The sequence below is a fragment of the Rousettus aegyptiacus genome, unplaced genomic scaffold (genome assembly GCF_014176215.1).
Source record: "Rousettus aegyptiacus isolate mRouAeg1 unplaced genomic scaffold, mRouAeg1.p scaffold_m13_p_1, whole genome shotgun sequence".
NCBI classification, from domain to species: Eukaryota; Metazoa; Chordata; class Mammalia; order Chiroptera; family Pteropodidae; genus Rousettus; species Rousettus aegyptiacus.
Window position 1 is genome coordinate 4,445,606 of NW_023416284.1, and position 26,945 is coordinate 4,472,550.

A 26,945-nucleotide genomic window follows, 5' to 3' on the forward strand; every position below is an offset into this window, starting at 1 on the left:
AGGAGCGGCCAGGAGTTGGAGGCCACTGCGCTAGCGGGAGGCTCGGACCTCTCTTAGGCAGAGGTGTGGTGCACATGGCAGGGGGAGAACGGGACATGGGGAGAAAGGGTGCTTCTCGGTCCCGCTGCCCCCCGCCCCCTGACCCCGGCCCACTCTGCCGCACGGAGAGCCTGCAGCAGGTCAGCTCAAACCCACAGGTTGGAGCGTTCCCAAGAGCGAGCGTATCAGAGGGACCCTTCCATGACATGGATATTTCCAGAAGCTGCTCTGAAAGGTAAGCAGTGTGCCCACGACAGCAGAAAACCCCAGATTCTTCCCGCCGCCCCCCACCCCCAGGAATGAGACACAATCCACTGGTCAGCACCCAGCTGTTGTAGTGTAGCTTGGTTTTATTTATGTCCACAAATATTTCCAAAAAATTACAAAATACTCAAATGGAGAGAACACAGAAGTCACGATTTCTGGGTGTCTACTGTTCACACTGTGTTATCCCATGGCCAACTACTCATATGTACACTTAGCTTCAAGATATATATAAACGTAGCAAATCAGAACGCACACTCCGCTCTGCTGCACAGCGAGGCGTGAAGCTCGGCCTGACGACACGGAACGAGACACACACAGGACACGGGAAAGCAAAACCGAACTCCGAACAAAAGGAGGGACGGTCGGAAAGGAGACCGAGGGGCTGGGCTCCGCAGACGCCTGCCGGTCTGGGGCCCCCCGGGCCGCGGCGGGCCAGGCGAGGGCGTCAGGTGGTGGGTTTAAGTGGAGGAAATCTCAGTGCTTCACCTTGGGACGTGGGGGAACCAAACTCTAACAGGAAAACACCTTCAGACAATTTTCCACACAGACTTCCAAGTCCTTCGCTCCCTCTCTTCTTTGGAAAAATGGATGACGGAGAGGAGATAAAGAAGGTTCGGCTGAATGGCAGGCGCTGTGTTCTACCAGGAGGAAAAGAGGAGACGGGGCCGGTGGGGCGTCGGTGCAGGAGTCGGGGGGCAGCGGGGCTGCGCAGCGCCGCCCGGAGTCCACGCAGAGGCACGGGGCGCCCGGCAGGACAGGGGCGGCCCTGATGGCACGTCACCGCCCCCAGAGGGGACAAACGCCCCCTGCCAAAGCAGCCACGAGTCTGAGCTCGTCTCCCCTGTAAGGAGCTAAATTTAAGGCAGAAATGGAATGGAAAAAAAAAAAGAGAAGAAAAAAACTACCAACATTTTCAACAGACCAAACAATCCTCTATCTGTCCCAGCGGAAACCGAACCTGGTTTTACTAGCAACGGAAACGGGCCTGATGCAGGCCCGGAGCCGGCGCGTGCTTCTGAGCTCCCAGCTGCCAGCTTCCGGGTTACAGCGCCAGCCTCTCTCCTTACCCCGATGTGGCGTGGGTCCTGGACACGCTTCATGCCCAGCGACCCACGGAAATGACCTCTCGTCGTCTGGACAATTCCTGGATGTGGCCACCATATCGCGGCCGCATGCTCGGTCGGCACGTGTGGCAGACGGGGCCTCCAGGGTGGCACCCCCTCGGGGAAGCCTGCCCGCCCATGCCACGGGTGTGGCTGCAACTCCTGTCCCCCTTCAGGATGAAGAGCGGGACCTGAGTGGCTGCCCAGCCCGACGAGGGTCACCATGCTCCTGGGGCAGGCACACAGGCCACCCCCCACGACCGTGCCAACTCCAGGGTCTCCCCCACTCGAAAGCAGCCTCAGGCTGTGGCCGGAGGGCTTGGCCTCACCACCAGAGACCCCGATGACGACACGCACAGAAACGCGGATCCCTCACAGGTCCCTTCGGCAAGCACGTGTGCTGTTTTGTAAGGAACCATTTCTGTGAACTTTCTAGAATGTTTATGTAATTGTCAGAGTATCAAGAAAGGCAATTCATCCAGAACAACCAAATACGTGTGCATAGAAACCTACAAGGAAACCTACAATCAGACACGAAGAAAATGTGCTTTCGACCCCGCAGAGACGGCCACGGGCGGACGCTGAACTCGCACTCCCGGGGCAGGTTGGCGCAGGTTCGCCCTAACGGAGGCGCCACTGGCAAAGCACGAGCCGGGAACAGACAGAAGTGGAAATCAAAGCAGCAAAACAAAGAAACAGTTTGTAACATTGTCCCTGCAAACCCCTGGATGCTCGCTGCTGCGACCAAACCTAGTCCCAAGCTTTTGCCCGTTTGTAATTAGTAACGCCCATCTGCTCCCTTTAATTAAAGGGATAATTATATATAATTTTTTATTAAAAAATCAACTCTGTATTCTGTCAATAGCTGTTAGGAATTCACAATTAGTGACATGGCTGGAAAAAATAGATCAGAATAGTAGTTTGTGGAAGAAAAAAAAAGGCTGTTCTAAAATTATTTACAGACGTAAAAAGCCATGCTGCAGAACCTTCTCAAATTATGAAGATTTCCTACAATGTATTAAAATAAAAGATTCTTTAAAAATTATAGCTCTTGGATTCCAAACTCTTCTGCCACCTATCCGCAAACCTTGTGGGTTTTGGAGCACACGTGACTGAGTGTGTCTGCGCGCACAGTGAAGGGTGTGAACTGGATTCTAGCACCTACTGAGAAGTCGAGAAAGGAAAAGAAAACTAAAGCCGAACCCCAAGATTGCAGGGAAGTTTTCTGAATGCTCAGTCCAGTCCAGGACTTGCTAAGTTTCTGGGGGACTGTCATGCAGGGAGACCCGAACCAGTCTCAGGGAATCCTCTCTACAAACACACACTATTATGCTGATACATGTTTAGTTGTGGGGTTTTTAAATATATAAAGAAATCTTTAGAAGATACTCTTTTTGCTTTTGTAGCTCCTATTGTATGTAAAAAGTCCTGTTTCTCCCCCCAAGAATTGGGGGTTCCACAGCCGGCATTAACAAATAAATAACTTATAACTGCTTGTCACCTTCTTTCTTCAGTCGACTGGAAAGAAAAATAAAGAGTGTTCAGCCGTCGGCCCTGGGCAGGCAATAGGCATGCAGTTTAGGGTCTGAATGCCCCAACAGCCTCCCGCACAGCTGGCTCTGTCCTCCCCTCTATCCGACCAGGACCCCAGCTCCCTGAGGTCCCCTCTAGGGCCACAGGCCAGGACCCAATGGAACCAAGGAAAGAAGCCTGGTACTTGCTGACGAGGGAAGAGCACATGGGCACAGCCAGGAGGGGCAGCCATTAGGCTGGGGCAGGTGGGGACCTGTGCCCGGCCAACGCGCCCACCCGCCCCTGTCCGCCTCACCTGTAATAATCTTCCTGACTTGGTAGGTGGCCGCCATGCATGTGGGGGTGTCCATGTAGCCACTGCTGCTCCATGGCCAGTCTCTGCAGCTCAGCGGACTGGGCGTGCATAGCCTGCAGCTGGTGGGCTGCTGACATGGGGGGTGGGATGGCCCCAGGCAGGTCTCGGGGGTAGGGTGTTCCTGCCAAACACAAAACAAGTCTCTTCTATAGAAAGGCCAGGGGAACGGCCAGGCCAAGGCCAAGGTCTGCTAGGTCAGGAGAGAGCCTCACAGGAGAGGGGCAGGAAGCTGCTTACCCAGCAGGGACCTGACGGCAGATGCCCCAGGGCAGAGAGCCCCAAGCCTTGTCCCTCGTCCCCCTGCTGGGGCCCCCTCCTCTGCCTCAGGCCTCAGCCTAGCTCCTCCGAAGCCCCCAATGTGCATCGGGAACCTGCCGCTCCCCCATTGCCCACCACTCCCATCCAGGTGCTTGTTACACATTTATACTCCCGCCCCCAGCTCTACGGGCAGGGGCTTGTGACCTGACTTTACAGGGATTCTTGGCACACAGGGGGTACTTGCTGAAAACATGAATGAGTGAACGGGACATGAGACCAGACCACTAATCCAGCGCTCACATTGGACCCCTCCTGCCCCAGGTGCTTTCTTACCAAAAACTGGGTGACGAAGCATCTCGTGCTCGTGGGGAGGCTGTCCCAGCAGAGGGTTGGGCAGAGTGCCGGGGGGGTAAGGGAAGCGAGCCAGGTGAGGGCCAGCAGTCAGTGGGTCAACCAGCGGGTGAACTGGGCCTGCTGAACCTGAAGGCAGGGGCAGAGGCTGAGACAGAGGTGGGCTCTGGGGGTTTCACAGTGTTTGCCCTTCTTGGCCGGGACTATTGGTGACCTCCTTATCACCACGGCTGGCTCCTGGTCACCAGGGCCACCAATAATCCTGATCCCAAATCACTACACTCCACCCTGTTTCCACACACACTTGTAGTGGAGAAATGAAGAGTGTGACTTATTCCCTCTGCCCACCCCTGGGTGACACTGCGGCAGCCTCCCCCACCTGGCCCGCTGCCCCACAGGGCGCCCACAGCTGCTCCATCCGGCCCCGACCAGCGCGCTCCTGGGCCGGGCCGGGCCGGCGGCAGGCGCCCGCCTCTCCCCTCCCTCCCTTCTGCAGGTCACCTGCCCGGCCCTCTGAGTCAGCACTCCTGCCTCCCAGCGACTCGCCCTTTCACCCGCTTCGAGCCTTTGCTCGGAAGTCGCCTTCCTGGCCTTCCCGCCACCCTCTAACCAAAGCATGGCCCCAGCTCCTCGCTTAGTTCTCCAGAACAGCGACTGCTTCTCACAACCCCGATCACGTTTACCGCCTGCCTGCCTCCCCGATTCAGAAGGCAGAAGTGGACGGGGGGTCACAGTACCTACAACTGCACCTGGCACGTCGCAAGTGCTCAGTAAACGTTTGTCTATGGTACATCTACTGGTTACACTGGGGCTTAAATGGCCCGCACTGGGTAGCATGAGATTTCTAGGTGTCAGGACCATGGAGAGTCAATGTGACAGCTCCTTGGCTTCCTTGGGACCATCTGCCTGGAGATGCCAGGCCTCCCGGGTCAGGGCTGCGGACGTGGAAGGAAGTTGGGCGCTGCTCTCTCTCCCTCTGGCCCCAGGGCGCAGGGGCAGAACCCCCAACTCCACTGGCCTGGTCTGCAGAGCTTCAGAAGGGGTGGGGCCCTGGCCACGCTGGCTCTGCCTCAGGCCGCCTGCACCCGCAGCTGGCCCACCCAGCAGCAGGCCTCCGGAAGGGGCTCTTCCCGGAGCGAGCAGGACTCGGTGGCCCTGGCCAGGCGAGCCAGAAGCCTGAGCCCATCCCCTGAGAGAACAGGAAGACTGGTCCTTTCAGGTCTTGGTCGATGACAACCTCTAGCGTCCCTGGGTGTCCTGGGTGCCTTCAATGGGCCCCTCGGGCCCTGCCCCTGCCCTAAATCCTGCACAGGGAGCACAGGCAGCTTCGCTTCCTCCCTGGGCCACCCCAGGCACAGGACCAAGAATCGAAGCTTTAGCCAGGGATGGAAAGCAGAAGACCCCAGAGGGACACAGCTTTTTGGGAGCTGCAGCTCTGGAGAGCTAAGGGGCTGAGCAGACAGAGGCTGTCAGAGAGCAAACTGATGTGACTCCTCAGTGGACGCTGAGTCCTCTGAGACCTGCCAGGCATCGAGACACGTCTGGAGCAAGACCATCTCTGGCTCTGGCCCTCAAGGCCCTTGGCGCCAGCCCGGGCACCCACCTTGGTGGAGGGGGTCCTGCTGGTGCAGGTGGAGGTGCGAGTGAATGTGGGAGTGCTGGTGGTGGTGCGGGGTCACGTTGAACATCTGCAGCCGGGCCAGAGGGTCGCTGGTCAGCGACGCCATGCGCTCGGCGTGGATCCGCTCGGCCGCCAGTCTGTCCGGGTAGCCCATCTCAGGCCGCAGCTGGGGGCCTGCCAGGGCGAGTCTCTCCCGCTCCAAGGGGTTCAGGCCCGGGTGGAAAGAGGCGAAGGGGTGGGGCCCCGCGGTGGGGGGGATGGTGAGGGCGCTGTGCCGGGCGAAGTGCTCCATGGGGTTGGTGGCGGGGTGCAGGGGGTCCAGCTCCGGGGGCTTCACCTCGAAGCCCGGTTTCATCCTCTCCCGCAGCTCGCGCTCGCGGATCTCCCGCTCGCGGATCTCGCGCTCCCGCAGCTCCCGCTCGCGGATGGCGGGGTCCACGTTGTAGAGGCCAGGCATGTGGTAGGCCAGCAGCGGGTCGGCGGGGTTGAGGGGCATGTAGAAGGGGTGGTTGCGGTTGGTGGGCGACATGACGTGGGGCCGCGCGTACTCGCTCAGAGTCCGGAGGGCGGGCGTGTCGGGCCCGATGTACGGGGGCACCGCGGCGATGGTGGTCGGCGGCGGCTCGAAGGACGGCCGCATGTGGCCGGGGCCGCCGAGCTGGGGGTCGCTGAGGCGGCCTTCGTGCGCTGAGCTGGATGCCTTCTGCTGAGGGAGAGGAGGGTATGGGGCGGGGGGGCCGCGTCCCGGGAGTCTAAGCTGGGGTGCACTCTGCAGCGGTGAGCCCTGCCCGCTGCCACCCTGCCCTGCCCAGACGATTTGGTCCCTTCGCCCCAACACTGAGACCTGTCCCCCAGCTGTGGCCTGGGAACTGGCCCGGAGCCTGCCGTGCCAGAGCCCCCTTTGTGCCCACAGCCTCCCTCGTGTCCTAGACGGGTCCGTGTGCGAAGGCGCTGCGAGGGGAGCACGTGCGGGAAGTGACCCCCACTGCAGAGGCGCCTGGGCGACCCAACGAGGAGCGCCACAGGGCAGGGCCGCCGGAGGGGCCCGACGCGGCTGGTTAACGCCCCAGAGCCTGGCTCTCCTCCCTTTTAGATTTTCAGTTCCTTCCAAGTAAGTGAGAGACGGAAGTCCCCGGGCCTGCTGTGAACCAGCCTGGACCCGCCGGGGTTAGGGAGGGGTCGCCTGGCTGCACGGGCATGGCGGGGGTGCCAGGGCCACAGAGCAGCTCGGGGCGAAAAGCCTGGGGCTGGAGTTCAGACCACACCTGGTCGTCCAGCTGCCGTGAAGCGAGCCGGACGCTGCACAGAGCAGGGCGGCCCGGTGTCCCCGGCGGGCCTGGCCCTCCCTCCCCCGCCGCCCTGCGCACTCAGCACTCACGGCCGCGCGCTCCGCCTCCCGCTCCCGCTCGCGCTCCTTCTCCTTCTCCTTCTCCTTCTCCCGCTCCTCGCGCGCCTTCTGCTCAGCCTCCCGTTTGGCCTTCTCGATGGCCTCCTCTCTCTTCTTGGCCAGTTTGGAGCCCGCCAGAGGCATGAAGTACAGGTCTGCCCGTGCGCATGAGTTGTAACCCCGGTCCAGGTGTTTGTAGAACCTAAAAGAGGCCACATCCCTTGCTGGGGACAAGGCCGAGGCCTGCCCTGAACCCCACCCTGGACCCCTCCTGGACCCTGTGACCAATACCTGGCAGACTGGCTGGCGTGGCTGGGGGTGTCCACCACCGTGGGCTCAGGGGACGGGCTCCTTGGTGGGGGAGGGGGACTCTCGGGCTCCTCGGTGTCATCCAGAGCCTCCTCCTTGATCTGGACAGCAGGGAGTGGGCAGGGCGCCCCACTAGGGGCGCTGCCCCCTGAGGAGACGGCGGCAGGGCAGGGTGGCTGGGCTGATGGGCCAGGCCCCGCAGGCGGGGTGGAGGTGGAGGGGCAGGTTGGAGGGGTGATAGGGGGAGGACCCCCAGGGACAAAGGGATGCTGGGTGAACGGCGGCTGAGGGGGCACCTGGTGGAGGCCTGCAGGGGGGTGGGGGGCAGCAGCAGGGGGCAGGCTCTGGGTCAGCACAGGGGGCTGGGCAGGGGAGGAGGGCAGGGGCTGGCTCTGAGGCATGAGCTGCAGGGGTGGCGGGTGGGCCGAGGGCGGGTGGTGTGTGGACAAGGAGCTCAGAGGCTTCAGTGCAGGAGGGGGTGGGAGGTTGGCGTTCATGGAGAAGGGCGAGGGCCCTGCGAGGTGTGGGGGGTGCTTGTGGGCCTGGGGCGCTGGCAGCTGGGGGATGGGAGTGGTGGGTGGAGGCTTGATGTGTGGCATGGCCAAGGGTGCTGGTGGCAGAGGCTGCTCCCGTGGGGGCTGCTGGGGCTGCAATGACTGAGAAGCTGGGGCCTGCAGGGAGGTGTGAGGGTGAGCTGCCGCCTGGGAGGCCTGGGGAGGGAGGCCAAAGGGCTGAGGGGGGCCGGGGTGCGGTAGCAGGGGCCCGGCCGGCAGGCTGTGCGGGCCGGGGGTGCCCTGGCCGTGCAGGGGGGGCTGGGCATGAGGCGGGGCGGAGGCCTGGCCAGCCGGCCCGGTCAGAGGCTGCAGTGGGGGGTGTGGGGAAGGCAGCCGCTGTGGGTGCAGGGCAGGGGCCTGCTGGGTATGAGCGTGAGGAGCTGGAGCCGTTGGAGCCTGGCTGGGAGGCTGGGAGGCCGAGGGGGAGCCCTGTGGAGGGACCGCAGTGACAGAGGGCGTGGGCCCTGGCGTGGGAAGCTGGGGGGCTCCTGGTGGGGCCGAGGGAGGTGGAGCAGCCCCGCCGGGGGCCTGCAAGGCTGGAGGCTGGGCCTGCAGCATCTGCTGTTGGGCAGAGGAGTCCGAGTCACTCTCGTTGTCCTGAGGGCTGGGGATGCTGGGGGATGTGCTGCGATTGTCCTGGTCGATGTCTTTGGGGTCACTACTGCCCTCATCGTTGACACTGCGGCTGTCAGAACTCTCTCCCTCGCCTTCGGACGGCGAGTTGGGCCGGCTGATTTCCTGGGGCCAGAGAAGGGAGGGCAGGAGCTGGAGAGCAGCAGACTTTTTCCTGCCCCGTGTGGCCAGCGCCCGGCACACATGGATGGGGCAGCAGGCGTGGCCCTTAGGCCCAGAGGTCCCACCCTGACCCCACCAGTCTAGGGGCCACTCTCGCCCCCTGCCTGAGAGAGAGGCACTGCCACTGCCCCCGGGGAAAATCGGCCGGGGACTTCTCCAGGGGCATTGGCTGTCAGCTGTAGTCTGCAAGGCTCGGCTGCAAACTCACTTGGGTCTTTGTCTTCTTGGAGCTGGTCCTGTCGGCCTCCTCTGTGTCGGAGGCCACCTTCTCCCGCTGGCGCTTGGTGCTCTTCAGAGGGGATGAGGCTTCCTCCTTCGCCTTCTGCAGTGGGGAAGTGCACGGGGAGGATCAGCCAAGGGAGGAGGCCCCATCGGCCTCAGGGACGACATGACGACTGGGGGCTGACACCTTGCTCTCACATTCTGAGCTCCATCTCCAGAAGCAAGAAAGTTCTGGAAGGGGCTAGCCAAGGCCAGGAAAGAAGTATCTGAGGATGGGAGTAACTTGGCTTTGGAAGGAGAGACCCTCTGCCTCTGAGGCCTCAGAAGTCCCCAAAGGTCAGTGTGAGGAACTAAGTTGAACCCCTTTCTTCAGCAACTCGGCTTGGGCAGTGCTGGGCCCAGGAAGGCTCCACAAACGACCTGCAGCCCCATGTCTGGGCCCCATGACACCACCTCCAGCCGCCCGGGCTTTCCAGGAGGGCGGGGCTGAGCAGCCCCGGCACCCGCGCCCGTCGCCTCACCTTGGCCGACTTCTTCACCGTCTCTGCTTTACTGTCGTTGCTGGAGGTGCTGGCGGCGCTGGGGGAGTTGCGGCCGCTGGAGCGGATGTCTTCGTTGATGGGCGAGGTGCGACCATCGGGGCTGGCTGGCTGCTTCTTTCGACCACTGCGCAGTGTAGACATCTGCCCACCCAAACCAGAGGCTGGTGAGACTGGACCCCGGTCCTGTGTGCGCCGCCTGAGCCCAGCACACATGCAAGAGCATCAAGAGCAGACGCTGCCGCCAACTTTGCAGCAAATATGAGGCACCCCTGGGTGTCCCTCACCGCATGAGTCAACGTGGAGCGAAGGGAGGGAGCGAATGGGTAGGTTCACACAGAACAGAGCAATTCTCAGCTTAAACCCAAAGCACTCATGTCCAGGGACTACCAGGATGACGTGTGCTGGGAACGCGCGAGGCTTTCTGAGGGGCAGAAGTCAGTGAGGGCGGCCTACTCTGCCCTCAGCCTCCGGAACGACACGTACACACAAAGCCGGCTTTCAGTCACCTCTCGCCTTCTGTTTATTCCACGTAACTGCCCACTCTCCTAACCCAATCAAGATAAAACAAACACTTGATTTCGTGTGACAGGATGGGAGTGACCCAAAGACATGAGCTGTCAAATAATGTAGCTCCTAAAACTGCCTCAGCATGCTTCTGCAAAGCCAGAGGGGCTCAGAAGGGAGGAGGGTACAATGCTTCACGCCTGTCCATCTGCACCTGAGCCGGCAGCAGCCGGGCAGTCAGGATGCTAGGGTCAGAGGAAGGTGGATGGGGCCACCCAGCTGCTTAAAAGGGCCACTGGGGAGGCTGGTGCCACAGGGAAGACCCTGGCGATATCCTGATCTGTGAAAACCCTTGTTCCCAAAGGTCCCGCTAAGTTTCCAAGGCAGGAAACAGTCTCTATGGAAGGAAGAGGCTATGAAGTGAGTGAAAAATGTACCTGAAAGATTCCAAGACTGGATCAAATGTTAAAAAAAAAAAAAAAAAAAAAAAAAGCCTGCAAGTTTTGCGTAGCGGAGAGATGCCATGCTAGAGATGACAGCCCAGAAGCCAGAGGAAGGAAGATCTAAGGGACTGGGGGACCTGCACTGAGGCAGAAACTGAGAGCAGCGCACCCCCCCCCCCCAATTCCCCAAGGGAGACGGTGGGGGAGAACGGGGCGTCCCACCCCACAGGCAAAGCCAACTAACACCCCTGGGAGAACCTCCAGGTCAGCCTCTCCTAAACCGGATTCCCTTCTCGCCTTCCTCTGGCGGGCACGGCCTCCGACACCTAGTACCCCGGAGCTGTGGTCAGGGTGCCTGGGGCTCAGCTGGCCCGGCAGTGGGGACTCACCGAGCCTCGGCTCCGCCGCGTCCTCATGCTATGCTTCCCACTGAGCCCATCCTCTTCCTCTTTGACAGGTTTGAACATGAACGGTGGGGGGTCCACAGGCTTCTCGATGGGGGGCAGCTCCCCGTACTTCTTGAAGTGGATGCGGCAGTCTGTGCAGAGCAGGATGTTCTCCCGGGCCCCGTGGTGCCAGTCCTTGGAGGCTGCGTGAGGGAAGACGGGCGGAGGTGGTGACTTAAAAAACCAGTGTCGGCTCAGCCAACCCCGCGGCTCTGGGCGCAGACAGACACCTGACACTCGGCGCAGGTGCCGGTGCTGCCCCGCTCCCTCCCCGGACTACTGACCGCCCCGCCTGATCTCGGTGACCCGGGAGGTGCGGGCCCACCCCAATCGTGAGCCAGTCTGTCCTACCCACTGATCAGCACTCTACTGGCTGCTGACCAGGGGAGTGAAGCAAAATGAGATTTTTAACTTGAGTCTTGAGTAACTCTGAAGCATAGCACAAATGTCAAATCAATCACGGCCCTGGCAGGCCTCCAATCCGATGCATGAGCTGTTCAGAGGCCGGAAGTGCCCGAGCCGGGCCTGCTCCAGTGAACGGCCCCCCGCCCCTCGGCCCGCCCCCCCGAGCCCCTCTTACTGGTGGTGAAGCAGTGGCGGCAGGCGTAGCCCTTCAGCTCCTGCTCGCTGTCCTCGCTGTCGAAGTCATCCTCGCTGGCTGAACTCAGGTCCACTGCGCATGGCGGGCACACAACAGAGGTGGGAGAGACCATCACGCTCGGCAAGGACTGGGGCCACTTGTGACCTCTGGCCTGCCCCAGGCTCTGAGCCACCAGTGAGAGTGGCCCAGAAGGCCGAGGTGGGACAGTGAATTCCTCAGGACGTCCAACTGTGTGTGAGAGGCGGTACACGACGGCCTGCCCTGTGAGGTATCTGCAGCTAACGTCACGCCCGGATCCACAACTCGTGGGCGTGAACGGGGGGAAGAGGACCCCTGACGCCCTCCTGACACATCGGGCATCCTGAGGAACTGCGTGCATCTCCGTGAGTGCCACCCCTGGACCACTGGATTACTTCTTGTGTGCACGTGCCACCGAAGTGACCCCCTGGGCCAGGACAGAGCCCGAGGCACTACTGCTGCATGCTCGTTTCTAGAGGTTAACGAGGTGTGGGCTTCACTGTCATGTCACACGTCACACCAGGACCAAGAAGAGGATCTTGGTAAAGCGGGAGGAGAAAGGAGACGCGGGACAAGTGCGAGGAAAGCGCCACGAGGACGCCGCCTCCTGAGTGGGACACCTCCCCCGAGTGCCAAGAAACACTTCCGGCCAAGGCTTACCTTTCTGCAAAAAATTAAAATGACGTTGAGTTCACTAGAAAAATTTAAATGCATGAATAATTTATAAAACCCTCCCTGCCCAATCCCCCAAGTCACAGTGACACGCCGGCCAGCTTTGTGAGCGTGCGCACACGTTCCCTGGGTCATCAGCTCCAGGCTGTACCGGGACAAGAACACCCGGGAGTTCAGGCCCAGACCTGGGGCACGGCGCGCGGCGGCAGCGAAAAGCCGTCCACTCACAGAATTCACTGGACGGGGGCCGCGAGGGCGTGCTGACGGGCGTGGACGCGGTGCGGGTCTTGATCCTCCTGAACACGGCCTGCCTGCGGTGCCTGCGGTGGGCCCGGGAGCTGGCGGCTTCGGGCGTTTTCTTCCAGTAGTAATAGAAGGTGATCAGCTCCCCCTGCAAGAAAGAGGGCTGGCTGTGAGGGCAGCGCCCACAGGGGTTTGGCTTTTCCACGCCGCACGCCCTCCTGTCGGGACCAGAAGCTGTGCCGGACACCAGGACCTGGAGTCACGAGGGGCCTGCCGCCTCAGCCCAGCGGGCACGACCTCTAGACAGCAAGATCATACATTCATTCAACAGCTATTTGCTGGGCGCCTACTGCGCTAGCACTGGAGGTGCATTAATCAGTAGTGGACAGAAAGGAAAATCCTCACCCTCTAGCTGTGCGTGCGTGCGTGTGTGCGTGCACAAAGAATGTGTTCTTCACAGCATTCCAGCAAAATCACATCAATGTGATAAGGAGATGCCTGGATAGATAGAAGACTCCAGAAATAACCGAGGTTCTGCGGAACTGGGTCCAGGTGGAAGGTCAGGAAGGACAGAAGCCCAAACCCAGGACAGCTGCTCTGCAGCCTCCACACCAAGCTGAGTGTCCACAGCAGGACATGCTGGGACAAAGCCTTAAAGGCAATACGTGGGGACTGACACAGAAAGACTAAGAGGGGACAGACCGATGGAATGCGACATGTCGCAAGGTCAGTCTTTAAGGCAAAAGGAGCTACTCTTTTCACGGCCCAGCAGAAAGAGAGGAGAGCCATCTTTTTAAAAAACGCAGCAAGAGGACATGAGCCCTCTGCATCCCCACCCTCAGGGACAGCAGGCACACCACACACGCGAATGGTGAATGGCATTTCAGCCACCCCCGGTCGGCAGAGGACTCATTTCTTAAAACAAACATCTTGAGATAAAGTATCTTACACACACATACGCACACACACAGCAGTGAAAGAGACTAGATCGCAGTGACCCTAATTAAATAAATAATGCAGGAAGTCAGCCAAGTTGGCAGACGACTGTACCCTGGGAAGTCACTGTGGGAGACCCCGAACCCCAGGGTGGGAGCTACGTGGCCAGTGCGGCGCTCTTCCTCACAGAGGACTCACTGCCTAGGGAATGGCGGAACCAAGAAAGAGAGAAATTTGGTTGACCAGTGACCGAAGATCTAGCTGGAAACATCAGTGTTGGCAGACTGAAGAGAGACAAATAAGTGCAGATACCACACAACAAACTCTAGTGACTGATAGAGTACCCCAAATCGGACGAGGTTTTACTAAAAACACCCCAGAAGCCATAGCCTTGGGCACGATGACCGGTTAGCTGGTAAGGTGGGCAGATTTTCGCTGGGAAAATGGCTTCTGCAAGGCAGGTAAGGCACGTTGGTGAGTACTCACTACTCAGAGTTGCTTCTTTGCCTTTTCTGAGGAGGAGGACCTCAGCTGTCATGAGATTCTTAAAAAAGGGCTGGGATTTGAGAGGAACCTGCCTGACTTCCATACATATGCAACATGTGCCTCTTGGAGCTGTGGGTATGTTTCAGACTTTCCAAGCACCACTTAACAAAATGCTAGTTACTGCCAATACTTAACAGATGAAGCGCGACCCCAGGCCAGAGAGGCCAGGAGCCAGACACCAAGGCCAAGCAGGGGCACACGCCCACTCCGGCCCCTCTTCAGCTCCCAGAGATGGGAGCTGAACAATGGGGAAATGTAGCACTGCCCTTGAATTTCTGATTTGTTTGTCTACCAGGTTATTCTACAAACACAGGCTACAATTGTCCTTGGGGTCACCAGAGCATCCTGAGCCCCTAAGGCCAAGATCCGAATCTGAGAACCTCCTGGCTCCTCCTGCCTCTTTACTTTCAACCTCCCCGACTTGGAATGTCATTTATCTCCACTTGGTTGGCTGGAGGGAACAAACTCAGAAACCCACTGGGGGTTAAGAGACATGCGATGACATGAAACTGATCTGGCTCCAGCTTTCCTACGAGAAAACACAGAACAGAAGCTAAGGCGGGTCACTGCCCCCCCCTCGAATACTTTGTCAGAGCGGTGTGCTTCGTCGGTTCAGAAGGGCAACTGGTGAAGTACAGCAGAGCCCAGTCCCAAAGCTGGAAAGAACGAGAAAACCCAACGTGGTTCCTCCCGCCTCCTCCTTTCGCGAAGCTGTTTTAGGGCCAGAGGACGACAGGGGCCGGGAACTGAGAGAAATGCGAAGCTACAGCAGATGGAAAACAAAAAACGAGAGAAAATCAGGTGGGGAGAAGGCGCCTTCAGGGTCTCTACCCGCCCGCAGCCGCACTTACAGGCTGCTCAAAAGCTGCCATCTGACCTGCCCACAGAGCCCCGGTCTGGAACGCGGTATTGCCTCACCCTGTTTCCAGACTTTTTTTCTATTTCTTAAATACAAATGTTTTGAAAGAGTTTCAAGAGGTATTAAAAGATGGCATAACTTGCACATGAAAGCAGGGAACACAAGGGTTCAGTGAGGCTATGGGACAGGCCCAACGACAGACCCCAGACAGAACAGGCTCAGGAAAAGGCCAGTTTCTACCTCTGTGTCCACGGTGTGTCCTCCTCTCTGGTGCGTGATAAAATCAGGACATGGCGAGAAGCCTAATGCTGAAATCAACACTGACCTTCTGCCGCCATTCAAATATCAGCTTCTAAACAAGAAAAAGGACTGGGAGAGATCCCGTCATCTGAGTGCCAAGCATCGAAATGACCAAGCCAGAAGGACCCTCCTTTGTAAGTTTAAAATGAGTAGATGGGGAAATGAAAGAATATAAATTTCAAAATTCAGGAAGATGGGGGAGTGACTAGAAGCCATACCCTGGAAATGTAAAATGGTCAAACCACTCTAAAGCTGTATGGCAGTTCTTACAAAGCTTAATAAACATTTGCCATATGACCCAGCAATTATTCCACTCCTGGGTGTTTACCCCAAAGAAACAAAAACATGCTGACACAAAGACTTTTACACAAATGTTCATAGGAACTTTACTTTTAGTAGCCCAAAACTGGAAACAACCCAAGTGCCCCGGAACAGAATGGACAAACCAATCACGGTACACCCATTCGCTGGAATACTACTTGGCAGTGAAAAGGAACAAACTACTGCCACACGCGACAGCATGGACGAATCTGAAAAACATCGTGTTGAATGAAAACAGCCAACAAGAAAGTGTAGGTACTGTACGGTCCACTTTAGAGAAGGTACGCCTATGATCACAAAAAAGGAAATCGGTGGCTGCCTAGAGTCTGGAGAGTAGGAAAACTGCTTATGAGAGGACCCGAGGAAAGCTTCTGGGGTGAAAGGAATATTCTATAAATCGACTGTGGTAGTCACATGGATTTATACAGCTGTCAAAACTCACTGCACTGTGCGCTTAAAGTGGGTATGTTTTTGTGGTGTACATGATATGCAATCATGTATCAATAAAGTTGAGCAAAAAAAAAAAAAATCCAGACCAGGTTTTACGAGCTGCCTCCCAACCACTGTAGTGTCTAAAAGGGATTAAACACTGGAATGGAGCAAATCTGGGAGGATTAGAAACCACACACTGGCGACTGCATGGGTGGCCAGGTCTTGAGCACACACAAAAGAACGCGCCGGGGGAAGCTCTGGGTCCACACGCAGGGAGCGAAGCAGCTCGAGCCTCACCAGGAATGAAGTCAACTGAACTTTAATCAAACATGCATAGCGTGTTCTGCAGAGGCCCGCAGCACATAAATTTGGGGAACAAAAGCTGCTGCAGAAATCAATAGCTTACTGAGACATTAACACAGGCAACCATTGATCAAACGGCGGCTCCACAGAGGCGGCCTTGCAAATTAGCTCCTGCACGCAGACACGGAGGTAGAAATGCCGTCGGCGCGAACGGCCCGTAATGGCCATTTTGTTCTGCGCTCTCCCCTCGTCGCACAGCAAGGCCTCGCAGTCAACACGCCTCGCATCTCGGCACTAACCGCACACGGCGCGAGGCGCTGAACTGCTTTAGCGTCCGGGCAGAGAGGAGAAGACGGCGAAGTCCTCTCCCAAAGGCGGCACTGTGGGCTGCGGCTCTGGCCCAGAGCAGCGATCCAATCCCCTGGTCACGTTTAGCAGCCTCTCTCCCCCTTCCTCTCCCCGCGCCCATCCCATCTCCCTCCTCAGCCCCTTCGCCTTTTCCTTTGGTGGAGGCTGTGGCGGGTCCTCGGGATGTTACTAACGGGTCATGTGCACGAAGCCACTGGCAGAAAGAGATCGGCTCCTGGATTAGGTGCCAGTGGCGCCCCCTCCCTGCTGCAGGCTCTCTGGGCAGCATTCGGTTTCTCAGATTTTCCATCGAAATAAAAAAAAAGGGCGGATATACCACGCGCAGGAGAATGAAACGGGAAGACCTGCGGTGCTCTGCTCGGTGCTCTGTAGGTGGGATGGGGGCTGGGAAGCGAGAAAGAAAGCGAGACGCCGAGGGACAGGCTGCCAGTCTCCGGCCACCCCCAGACAGCTCGGGGATGGGCCACTCCTGTCATCCAGCTCCTGGGGCTGGGGCCACTTGAAGTCACTTGGAGAAATGGTTCCTCCTCCTCCTCAGCCACCGTTCTACTTCTGTGTCCCCCGTGCTAGGATACAAGTCCTTCAAGTTCACCGAACATAAAAGGTCAGGGCGGGCTTTCCACGGCCCCGCGGCCTGGGCAATCCGGGCTGAAGAGACAGGTGCTGGAGGCTGCTCAGTCCTGCCGGCTCCACTCCTGCAGGTGGCTTTACCCTGGGGAAACAGACTGGAGACGCGGTCCAGGCCCAAGTGTACACCCCCAGGATGTCGTGTGCGTGTGCGTGTGCGTGTGCGGTCGCGGGGCTGGGGGCGGGTGTGGGAGCTGCCAGCGTTGCTTCCAGAGACCACCTGACCAGAGCTCCTTCCCTCTTGCAAGCAGGTCGATTTACCTGCTGTTTAATTTCCCTCAGGCATTGCAATGTGAAAGGAGGAGAACCTGTAACTTGTCCCACCCAATTGAAAAATTATTTCTTTCTTTTCTGAAGTTGAGATACACCCCGTGTATTTTCTCTAAGGCACCTTGGGGAAATGAAGGCGCAGGCAGATCGCTGAAGAGGGAAAGTGCTGTAAGCATTTCACGTCTTAAAGGCCCGTTCCCAGCAAGCACCTCTGTGCCCAGTACTGAGCACAGGGGCAGGCTGCTCCCTGCCCAAGGTTCTTGTCTGCCTCAGCCGGGCACTCACTCTGACAGGAGCCCTCTAGGAGGCTGGTGCGGAGGCAGGAAAAGGCAGCCAGTTGTTAGAAGCCTAAGGGCATGCCCAAGACTGAGCCCACGTTTCTGTGATTGTAACATACTAATGCCACGACCACCCAAACAAGCCCGGACACCTGAGGTGGGCGCAGGGCCGTGGCAGGCGAGGTCCAGGGACCCGGCCTGCATGCCTGCGGGTTGCCACCTATCAGGTCTTCTCTTGACAAGCCAAGGAGGGCCTCGTCTTTTGGAAACACTGCTGGGCACACACCCCTTTCAACTCGGTGTTCCTCTGCCCTCCCCGCTCACGCTTCTGTGACCAGTGGAAAAAACGTATGACTCCTGGTCTTACAGTTGTGCTAAGGCAGGCCCTGGAAAGCCACTGTCCTCCTTGCATACACAAGAATGGGCAGGCAACGCAGGACGTAATCTAATGCAGGGTCCCCCACACGAGGAGTGCCCAGGTGCCAGCCTCACGAGGTACCCAGCAGAGACCGCCCACAAACGCCTCTGCCGTCAAGGGAAAGCTGGAGCTGACTTCTTCTTGGCTACCCAAGTTTCCAAAGGCCCCTTGGTGGGCTGAACGCCACCTACCAAAAAGGAGAGGGCGACAGGGGGCGGGAGGCCGGCCTGGAAGCCGCTCACGGTACTGGCGTCGTCGTGAACACACACACACCTTTCTGAAGCTATTTTGCAGGCCCTCAGGGCCACCCCCCACCGTCAGCTGAGTGGATGTGATGGGACTGGTCCCCCAATGTGGCAGGACTGCCAAATGCCTTCGTCTGCACGCACGTGACACACTCCACTGCAGGGGTTAGACAGTGAGCACTCAGAAGACATTCTCTCACTTCTTTAAGACATATGTTGACACTCCAATGCTAAGTAAGTATTTTAACATGAGTATGTAGGGAAAGCACAGGTCGATGATCCCTACACAATGCCTTCAGTCTACATGCTAATGCGGTTAGTTGGAATCAAGATGTTCTGCCAAAACATTCATTTTGAAGAATGTCCTTCAGTTTCCATCTGGCGTCTCCTTCGGTGGTCCAGGTGAAGAGAATGAAGGAACCTACCAGGTACCTTCTGGATCAAAAAGAGACATCTAAAACAACAATTTTAAGGTGTTTTTTCCCCAAGATGACCCACCAAGCAATGAAACAAGGCCCCAGAGCCAGCAGGGGAAGGAGGAGGATGGATATGGCGTAGAGCTGCTACTCAGACCTCATCCCAGCCCAGCGCCCTGTGGCCATGAGACTGCTCCGGGAGCCAGCCGCGAGGAGCCCGCAGGGGACCTGTCCCCTGGGAGGAGCTGCTCCCAGTGCAGTGCTGGGGCCCTGCAGCCAAGCCCGGCCCTCCGACTGCCAGGACCACTCCACGGCCACCGAGCCTGGAAACGACAGCTGAATCACTTCGTGGTAAAAACGACTAATTCAAGGGTAGCGAAGCAAGTCAGTAAAATTTCCTGGCACAGACTCCGATGCAAGTCATGCTTTCCTTCCACTCCCCAGGGATTCAGGGCGGGCTCTGACAACCGCTCGGAACGGGAGGCGAGAAGCCCGGCACTGGGCGGAACGTGAGCTTAGTGGTGAGCAGCCGCCTTCACACGTCTTCTCCCAGCCCGCGGCTGGCCGTCTCCCAGCAACGACGCCGGTAATCAGAGTGACGCCCTCCTGAGCTCCTTCCTGTTAGCCAGCGCAGGCCCCAGTCCCCGAAGGAGCCCCAGCGCCGCCGGCGCCCTGCCGCTGATGGTTAACTACCACCTCTGCGGCCCCGCGTGCACCTGGTGGGACGATGATGTGCTCCGAGGCACGTGGCAGACTCACGGCCGCCTGCCCGCCAGAGGCAGGAAAGGTGCCTGGTCCAACATGCTCCCGAGAGGAAGCCCAGTGTGGGGACAGGCTGCTTCCTTCCACCCACCGCCAGCGCTGCGCCTGGGGAAAGGCGAAGGGAAGGGTGGACACGTGGCGAGGGCTCCTGGGTGCCCCTGCTGTAATGATGAGGCCACACTGAGACAGCCGCACTGGACGGCACTTACTTCCCCAGTCGGGCAGGTTAGGTAAGAATTCTTTTTTCTTTTTTAACAATTACTACCACTACACGTCTGTACATCGTGAAGGAAATGGAACAAACGTGTGTGTGTGTGTCTTAGAGCAAAACCGTAAGGAGATCTACCGAGCCCTACGTTGCTTCGGTTCTGACCTCAGCCACCTGCAGACCCCGCCTCTGGCCAGACTCGTGGTCCGGGGCTGGCCGGGCCCCTCCCACAGAGATTGGGTCAGTCTTCCCAAAGCCCAGCTCTGACCTTGTCACTTGCCTCTCCAAATGACCGAAGGCTCAAGCCCCAGAGAACAAAGACCCGGCTGCTTTGCTGCTTCTTCCAGGCCTTTCCCTTGGTCCCCGAAGACCGTTCCATGCACTCCGCACACTGCGGCCTTTGCTTAGGCCGAATGCGGTGGCCGCTCTGCTGGCCTTGGCGCTTTACTCTGCACCTGCAGGCCGAGGCCCCAGACCTCCTACCAGTCCTGTCTCCCGGAGTCTGAGGCCGGGCCTTCCTCATCACCCAGGTCGCGACACAGGTCACCATCTCCCCAACCGCTGGGGGTCATCTTCCCGTCGTTTTCACCACTGCATCCTCCGATTCTTGCCTCTCCCGTCCCCCACCGGCTCTGCGCCTTGGGCCCTCGCTGTGAATGAGCCGGTCCGACCCCCAGCCTGGGACCACTCTGTCTGGGAGTGCCGCAGAGCCCTAGGACAACATCTTGACTGTGATGAATATTCAGTAAACATCTGACAAAATGAGTGTTTTCTGAGAATAAAAATTACCTGAAATTAACTCTAAAGGACAAAACTTTTGAGAAGCAGATCCATGATGGCCAACTTTTTATTTTGCCAAGTAAGGTCATTAAAAATAACTGCCTTCTGATCTCACCATTATTTCATAATAGAAATGACATTTGATCTTTAAAAAACTAGAATACACAATATCCAAATAACAAGAGTTCCTTAACTGATAGTGTTATAAAAAGATGGCCACATTGTTCTTATTTTTCATTTCCCATGGGCCAGTGAAAACACAATCCGTGTGCACGTGCTGGAGCTCGGGAACAGCTGCTCCAGGGGGCCCTGGGCCCGCGGGAGGGGGGCTTGGGAATCCAGTGCCACCATCTCCTCACTTGGCAGTTTCATCTACAAACCAACAAACTGAATTTTACTGGGCTCTGAACTCTATCACGATAGCTAAGCACTGTAAATATGCACTTAACATATTTAATCTTTGGAGGTACCTGCCAGATAAATAACTTTATTATCTCTGCTTTACAAAGGAGAAAAAAGAATGAGGGAGACGAAGTCATGTGGTCACGCTCAAAAAGCTTCAAGTGGCTGCCCTAAGGGTCTGGCTCCAGAGTTCACTCACTCTATTATGAACTAAGAGAAAAATACCCACCTATTTTCTTAAGCCAGAGGCTCAAATTTGGGTTATCTTTTCTACAGAATTCAGTGCAATAGGATCTTAAACCTCTTACCCGAACTCTAAATAGTTGTGGTTGAAGAACACAAAAGGACGCTGTGCACCCCCAATGCCAATGGGCAGCCAGCCTTCCCACCTCAGGGTGGGACCACCCCCGGGCACCTATGAATTACAGAACCTGAGGCAATACATTTGATAGGCACAAACGCACAATCAGAACTAAGCACAAGCTAGAGAAACATTTTCTCCTTCCCACGCCAGGAACAAACCCCATGCACGGTACCGGACAGAGCCTGGGAGCCCTCGGCCATGAGCAGCCCCGCACGGCCTGCTCGCCAGGCCTCTAGCCGTCCAGGACTAACGCTAGGGGAGATGTCCTCTGGCCCACTTTTGGCTCTAGGCTACATATGTCACCGAGGCTACCAAGCAAGTGCCCTTCCCAGGCCTCTGGACCCCAAGCAGTGGTTCCTCCTTCCCTGAAGAAGGCTGAAAGTTTAGATCAAACAAGTCCCTCAAAAAAAGAGTTCTGCACATGCTACAAAGCATTTTTTCCAAAGTACCTCCACCCAGAAGCATCTAAAGCAGTGGCTTTGAACCGTGCTTAAAACTGTGGAGTGGCTCAAAGGCCACTGGGGTGGACATCCTGAACCTCAACATGGCTGTGCCACCTCTCCAAGCAGCTCCACTAAAAAACTTATCTATCAATCGATCGACGGATGGATTTTCTACTTAACCAAAAACAGTAACAACAATAATGAAAAATAAGATTTGGATATTGCTTGTTTGAAAACAGGGATCAAAGTCATCACAAATGGGTCGTAAGGCCCAGCCTGAACAAGGGCCCCCCGGCCACGCAGTGCCCGAAGCCCGGGCGGTCCTGACACAGCCGCAGGGCCGGCCCCCAGCCAGCACCCCCACTCGGGGGCCTTTGTTTTTTGCTTTACTGAGTTGCTGGCTTAAACAGACTGTTAACATTTTAAGTATAATAATGTCGACGTCAGGGATCTCGTTTCTCTCTGAAGAATTTATTCGCTGAAATCAGTTCTCTTTCCCACAAGCTGCGTACTTTGTTATTTCCTGAATTCATTGTACTGGAGCTCAGCGACAGGCCAAGTGGGAGTGTCACCGCCACTTGGTCCTATCGCATCACCCTTCTTAATGTTTTCTAGTTCCTGTAACGAAACCGAAACCGAAACCGCAGCTCTATCAGCAAGGGGGTGGGGGGGGCAGCGGGGGGGGGGGAAGGCGGGAGGGGGCGGTGTGGGCGAAAGCTGTTAAAACCACAATTCTCCATCTCGTAAACATTTTTCTATTAACCAGCCCTTCATTACATGTGCGATCTTATTATCCTTGCTCAGTATCAAAGTGACACCCGTCAGGGTCACCCTATAAAATAGACATTGGCAATGTAACATTTAATGACGGGAACGGGACAAAAGATGAACGGGTGGGGTGGCAGGCTGCAGGACGTTTTAAAGGGTTCATCAGTGACACTTGTGCATTTCCCGAGGTGCTGACTGAATGACAGGGACTGGAGGGAAATCCATTTTTGAGCTCAGAAGGGACAGTTAGGAGAGAAATGTTTTTGTATTGGAAGCATGTAATGACCGCCAGGAAATGAGAACGGCTATGCTGGTGGCAACATTGCTTCTTATATTTTATGGTTTTTACAGGCAGAAAGCAAATTATCAGGTACAATCCATTTCTGTAAGCTAAATTTTAAAGGACAGAATAGAATCTCTCATTACAAAGGAAGGAGGGAAAAGGGTATTTAATTTCGTCATTGTATCACATCTGTTTTAACAACAGGAACAGAAGCAAAAATTACTCTTCAAACACAAAAACACAATTCAGTACGGCATACTGCTACTTACATTTAAAACACATCGTCTCTTTCACCTGAATTTTGGATTTAAGGCTCGGCAAAAATCTTAGGAAAGTCTGAACGAGCCTGCGAACCACGTCTGGGCTCGTCTCGCACACGTGGCCAGCACTGTCTCCCAGCAGCTTTTGGCACAAACGGGTTGGCTGGTGAGGGGGCAGCAGCGACCTTCCCTCGAGCTGTTGTGCCCCCCCAGCCCCCATTCATGTGAAGTCCTAACCTTAGAAAGCGACCACACTTGGAGACAGGGGCTTTAAAGAGGTAATTAAGTTAAAATGAGGTCACTGGGGTTGGCTTCAACCCCATATAACTGGAGGAGATGAGGACACAGATGGGCACAGAGGGATGACCACGTGGGGACACAGGGAGATGGCTGTCTGCTGCCAAGGAGAGAGGCTTCAGAAGGAACTCTGCTGACATCCTGAACTTCCAGCTCCTGGAACTCTGCTGTGGCAGGCCCCGGTCAGCGGTGCTTTGCAGGGCGGCCCCAACAGACTGACACACAGCCTGAGGACAGGGCTTCATGGTCAGCTTCGAGGAGAGGAGGTGCAGGGGAGGTGACCTTCCCCAGGCCACTAGCTCCCCCCATCAAGGGAGGAGCAGAATTTGGAGGAAAGAACAGGTGAAGAGGGGCAGCAGGGAGGGAAAATGGCGACTGACTGGCCACCTGCAGCGCTGGCCGCCATGTGGGCACCTGGGCCCCTACGAGCGGGGGCTGAATCCCCCAGGTGATTCCAGCGGCTCCAGATGGCAGGTTTCCACGCGGCTGTCCTCATGCCTGCTCCATGATGACCCGGAAGAACCAGCCTAACTCCGGTCCACCTTGCAGATGCCCTGGGTATCAGACTGTGCATCCAGAGGGACATGGTGGGAAGGGTGACGACCACAGATGGACACACTAAGGAAGAACTTGCCCAGAGTTCCCACAGGGAAGGGCCAACCTCCACCAGGCCTGTGCCCCGCCCTGCCCGTGGCCTTCCCCACGAGGCTACAATCGGGGCAATGGAAGGTCACGCAGCCTTCACCTCAGGGATAAGCACATGCACGAGGCACTCTGACCACGGTGGCTCGTTGGTCCTCGGTCCAGAAGAGACCGTCCTGGTGACTTACACACACGTGCATACCACGGTGCAGATCACACACCTGATGTGACCTACTAGGGTTTGGGCTATAGTTTATGGAAACCGCATGCAGATGGATCCCCTAATCGCAGTTTGTGATCCAGGCTTGGAGGATCACTGGTCCTGGTTCCTACCTGGGTCCCCCCAAGAGTGCTTATCAGAGGTCAGCTGACTCCCCCAGGAGGCCCAGGAGTGAGGGGTTGCCACCGGAACGGGTGTGGAGTCTGCAGGGTGCAGGGACGGCTGCTCTCGGGGGACTCGTCTGTTAATAACTCAGCTACTCCCTTGGCAGCACCCCCATCCCTAAGGGAACCCAGGAAGGCCATGCCCCACTGTGGGGCTGGTCGCCCAGGACAGCCGAGCGCTTCTTTGGCTGAAAAAAGACGGCTGGACCTAGAGCCTGCAGCAAACCGAGTGGCCGGGGGCCTCTTCCCTCAGTGCGGTCGGGCGCAACTGGTAATCAGCACTCTCCTATTTCCATCGAAATCCTTGCAACTCTTGTTCTAGAGACAAATCACCAGTGTCATCCTCATGGTGGCCTCAGTCACCCCACTCTATCTACTCCCTCCCCGTGACTAACGTGGGACGTGGCAGGAGGAGGGACGGGACCCTGATTTTATGCCGAGACTGGTCTGAGACGTGCTCTGGGCTGGCCCCTGGGAAGCAGTTTTTTCCTATGCCCCGCGTGCTGCTGCAAGACCAGTCTTGGGCATTAACCATCTCTAACAAAAAGCCACACAAAGGGAGGGATACTGGCACGTGAGCCCTGTGTCATCATTCAAACCCGAGATCCCAGAGACTATAAAAAGTCAACAAACTTCATTAATTTAAGAACTTTAAAGCTGAACAGTTTCCAGGTGCAGAGAGCCTCCGACATTGGCCTCTGTCCAGTTCCCCTTCACGTCCCAACGAAGTCAAAGCCCTCTGCAGTGAAGGAGAACAGAACGAGTCCGCTGTGCAGACAGAGCCCCTGGCCCAGGAGCCCCGCTCTGCTGGGAGAAGAGCCAAAGCCAGGGCAGAGCCCAGGACTTCCAGAGGCGCGTCCCGCAGGCCTGGTGCCGAGAAGGCTGCTCTGACATCTATGAGGGCCGCCGCAGCCTCCGTCTCGCGCTACACCCACCCTTGGGCAAGGGGGCCCGGCGGCCTTCCCATGGGTCCTGCCTGCTGGCCCAGGCCCCCGGTGCAGGCTCCTGGGATGCCTTCGTCCTGGCTGCCGCCAGCCTGCTCCCCAGCTCCACCTGCTGTGACCCTGGCCATCTTTCCAGGCACCGAGTCATACATGCCACCTCATGCATGCTGTCTTACCTGAGCCACAGGCAGCAAGTTTCTTATGAGCCTCTTTCCACGAATATCAACCCTCTCTTGCTTAAGTTGTGACTCTTTTATGGCCCAGATGCCACGGAATCTGGTAGGATAGTAAGTTACACGGTTAAGAGTTAAACACTCCCCTAAGGCTTAGTGAGGACACAGGCCCAAAGCTCGACGTCAGGAGACAGCGCTCGCGTTCCCGCGGGGTGCCCGAGCGCGCGCTGGCCTTCTGCAGACAGGCACCAGGAGGCTCTGGGGCTAGACTCTCAAGGAAACAAAGGCAAGCCCAAAAAGGCCAACCTGCTGGGGCGTGGCCTCGAGCACCGGCGGTGACAGATCCCTGCCCGTGGCAGTGGCCATCCTACACCAGCGTGGCTGCAGCGACCCCAGCTCCACCTCGGTGCCCACACTGTCCCGACACTGGCAGAACCAGGTGGGCGCGCAAAGCTCCCTCCGCCGAGAGGGGCCAGTTCACTTCTCAGCTTAATTTAAGCTTTGGCTCGGTAATCTTGGTCAAGCGTAAATGTGTGTGCGCACGTGCTACTGAGGAGGAAAAAGGAGTGAACCTGGCCTTTCTCAAGTGGACTTCCTCATGCGAACCACAGAACTTAGGAAACCAAGTGACTATTTTCTCAGCTCTTAAGGATGGACCATGACTACCGCCATTCTGGGCGAACGAGAAGGATGTTAATACATCACACACCATGAATTGCTCAGCACACAAGGCTCCATGCTCTCTCAGAACTTAAAATGAGAAAGGCAGCCACTGGCTGCACGATCTTGGACAGGTTACCAAACCCCTCCGGGCCTCTGTGTCTTCAGTTTTAAAATAAAGAAAAATAATCGCATCCCACTCATTGCTATTAAGAAGAGCTGGTGCACGTAAAACACTTAGCGTGGTGCTCGGCACACTGTAAGGGACACGTACGTAGTGGTGTTCATCATCGTTTGATATGCGACACGGGAACAACCGAAGGTCAGAGAGGTGGCGCGTGGCAAGGACGCCGACCCTCCTGCCTGACCAGAAAACCACGGCATCACTGCCACAAGCCCAGACGAAGTCCTAAGCAAGAGAAGGCAAACGGACTCGGCATTTCTAGAAATAGCAAAAGCATTAAATATCTTTAAAAAATTCTGACCCTAAAGAGCAGAGTTGAGCTGAACTGGGTGAAAAGAATACAATTATATTTAAGAAGATACAAGGATCTGAATGGTTCACAGCTTACACTGGCCTCGGGGGCCGGCTGTATTTCCAGGCAGGCTACCCCCCGTCCCTGGGGGTCACAGGCAGAGTGAAGCTCTGGTTAGGCCAAAAACCTCACCAGTGCGTCCAGATAAGACCCACACAGCACCTCCTGCTCCGAAGGACTGCTTCTCACTTGTACCCATGGGCTTATATTCAGCACAGACCGAAACGCCACAGGGGGCTGGAATCCAGTGGCGGGACCCGCAGAGCTGTGGCCGCCTGCAGCCCTGCTGCTGCGCTCTTTCCAGGCTTCCGTTCCTGGCCATGTGGCCACGGGAAGGAGAAGCACCTTTCTGAGAGCCTGTCTTCTGATCTGTGAACAAGAACTGGTCCGCGGTGGCTCCCTCCTTCACAGGGTCGTGGTTAAGACGAAAGGGCCCAAGCGAGGCCTGGTACATAT

The 26,945-nt window shown here is 57.1% G+C and overlaps 1 protein-coding gene across 7 annotated transcripts in view; it reads right to left on the reverse strand.

The window, feature by feature from the left end:
- Positions 1-369: 369 nt before the first annotated feature.
- RERE (arginine-glutamic acid dipeptide repeats) overlaps positions 370-26,945 on the reverse strand; it is a 357,676-nt gene continuing 331,100 nt past the window's right edge. For 6 of the 7 annotated variants that reach the window (XM_036228288.1, XM_036228290.1, XM_036228287.1 and 3 more), the window contains 11 exons: positions 12,249-12,411; positions 11,310-11,402; positions 10,673-10,872; positions 9,316-9,477; positions 8,781-8,894; positions 7,206-8,515; positions 6,906-7,116; positions 5,510-6,233; positions 3,889-4,035; positions 3,238-3,418; positions 370-2,927 (listed from right to left, as the gene is read on the reverse strand). In XM_036228288.1, coding sequence (XP_036084181.1) covers positions 2,894-2,927; positions 3,238-3,418; positions 3,889-4,035; positions 5,510-6,233; positions 6,906-7,116; positions 7,206-8,515; positions 8,781-8,894; positions 9,316-9,477; positions 10,673-10,872; positions 11,310-11,402; positions 12,249-12,411 — 3,339 coding nt within the window. In that variant the 3' untranslated portion in view covers positions 370-2,893. The remainder of the gene's footprint in view (positions 2,928-3,237; positions 3,419-3,888; positions 4,036-5,509; positions 6,234-6,905; positions 7,117-7,205; positions 8,516-8,780; positions 8,895-9,315; positions 9,478-10,672; positions 10,873-11,309; positions 11,403-12,248; positions 12,412-26,945) is intronic. The other variant, XM_036228289.1, reaches the window with a different exon arrangement.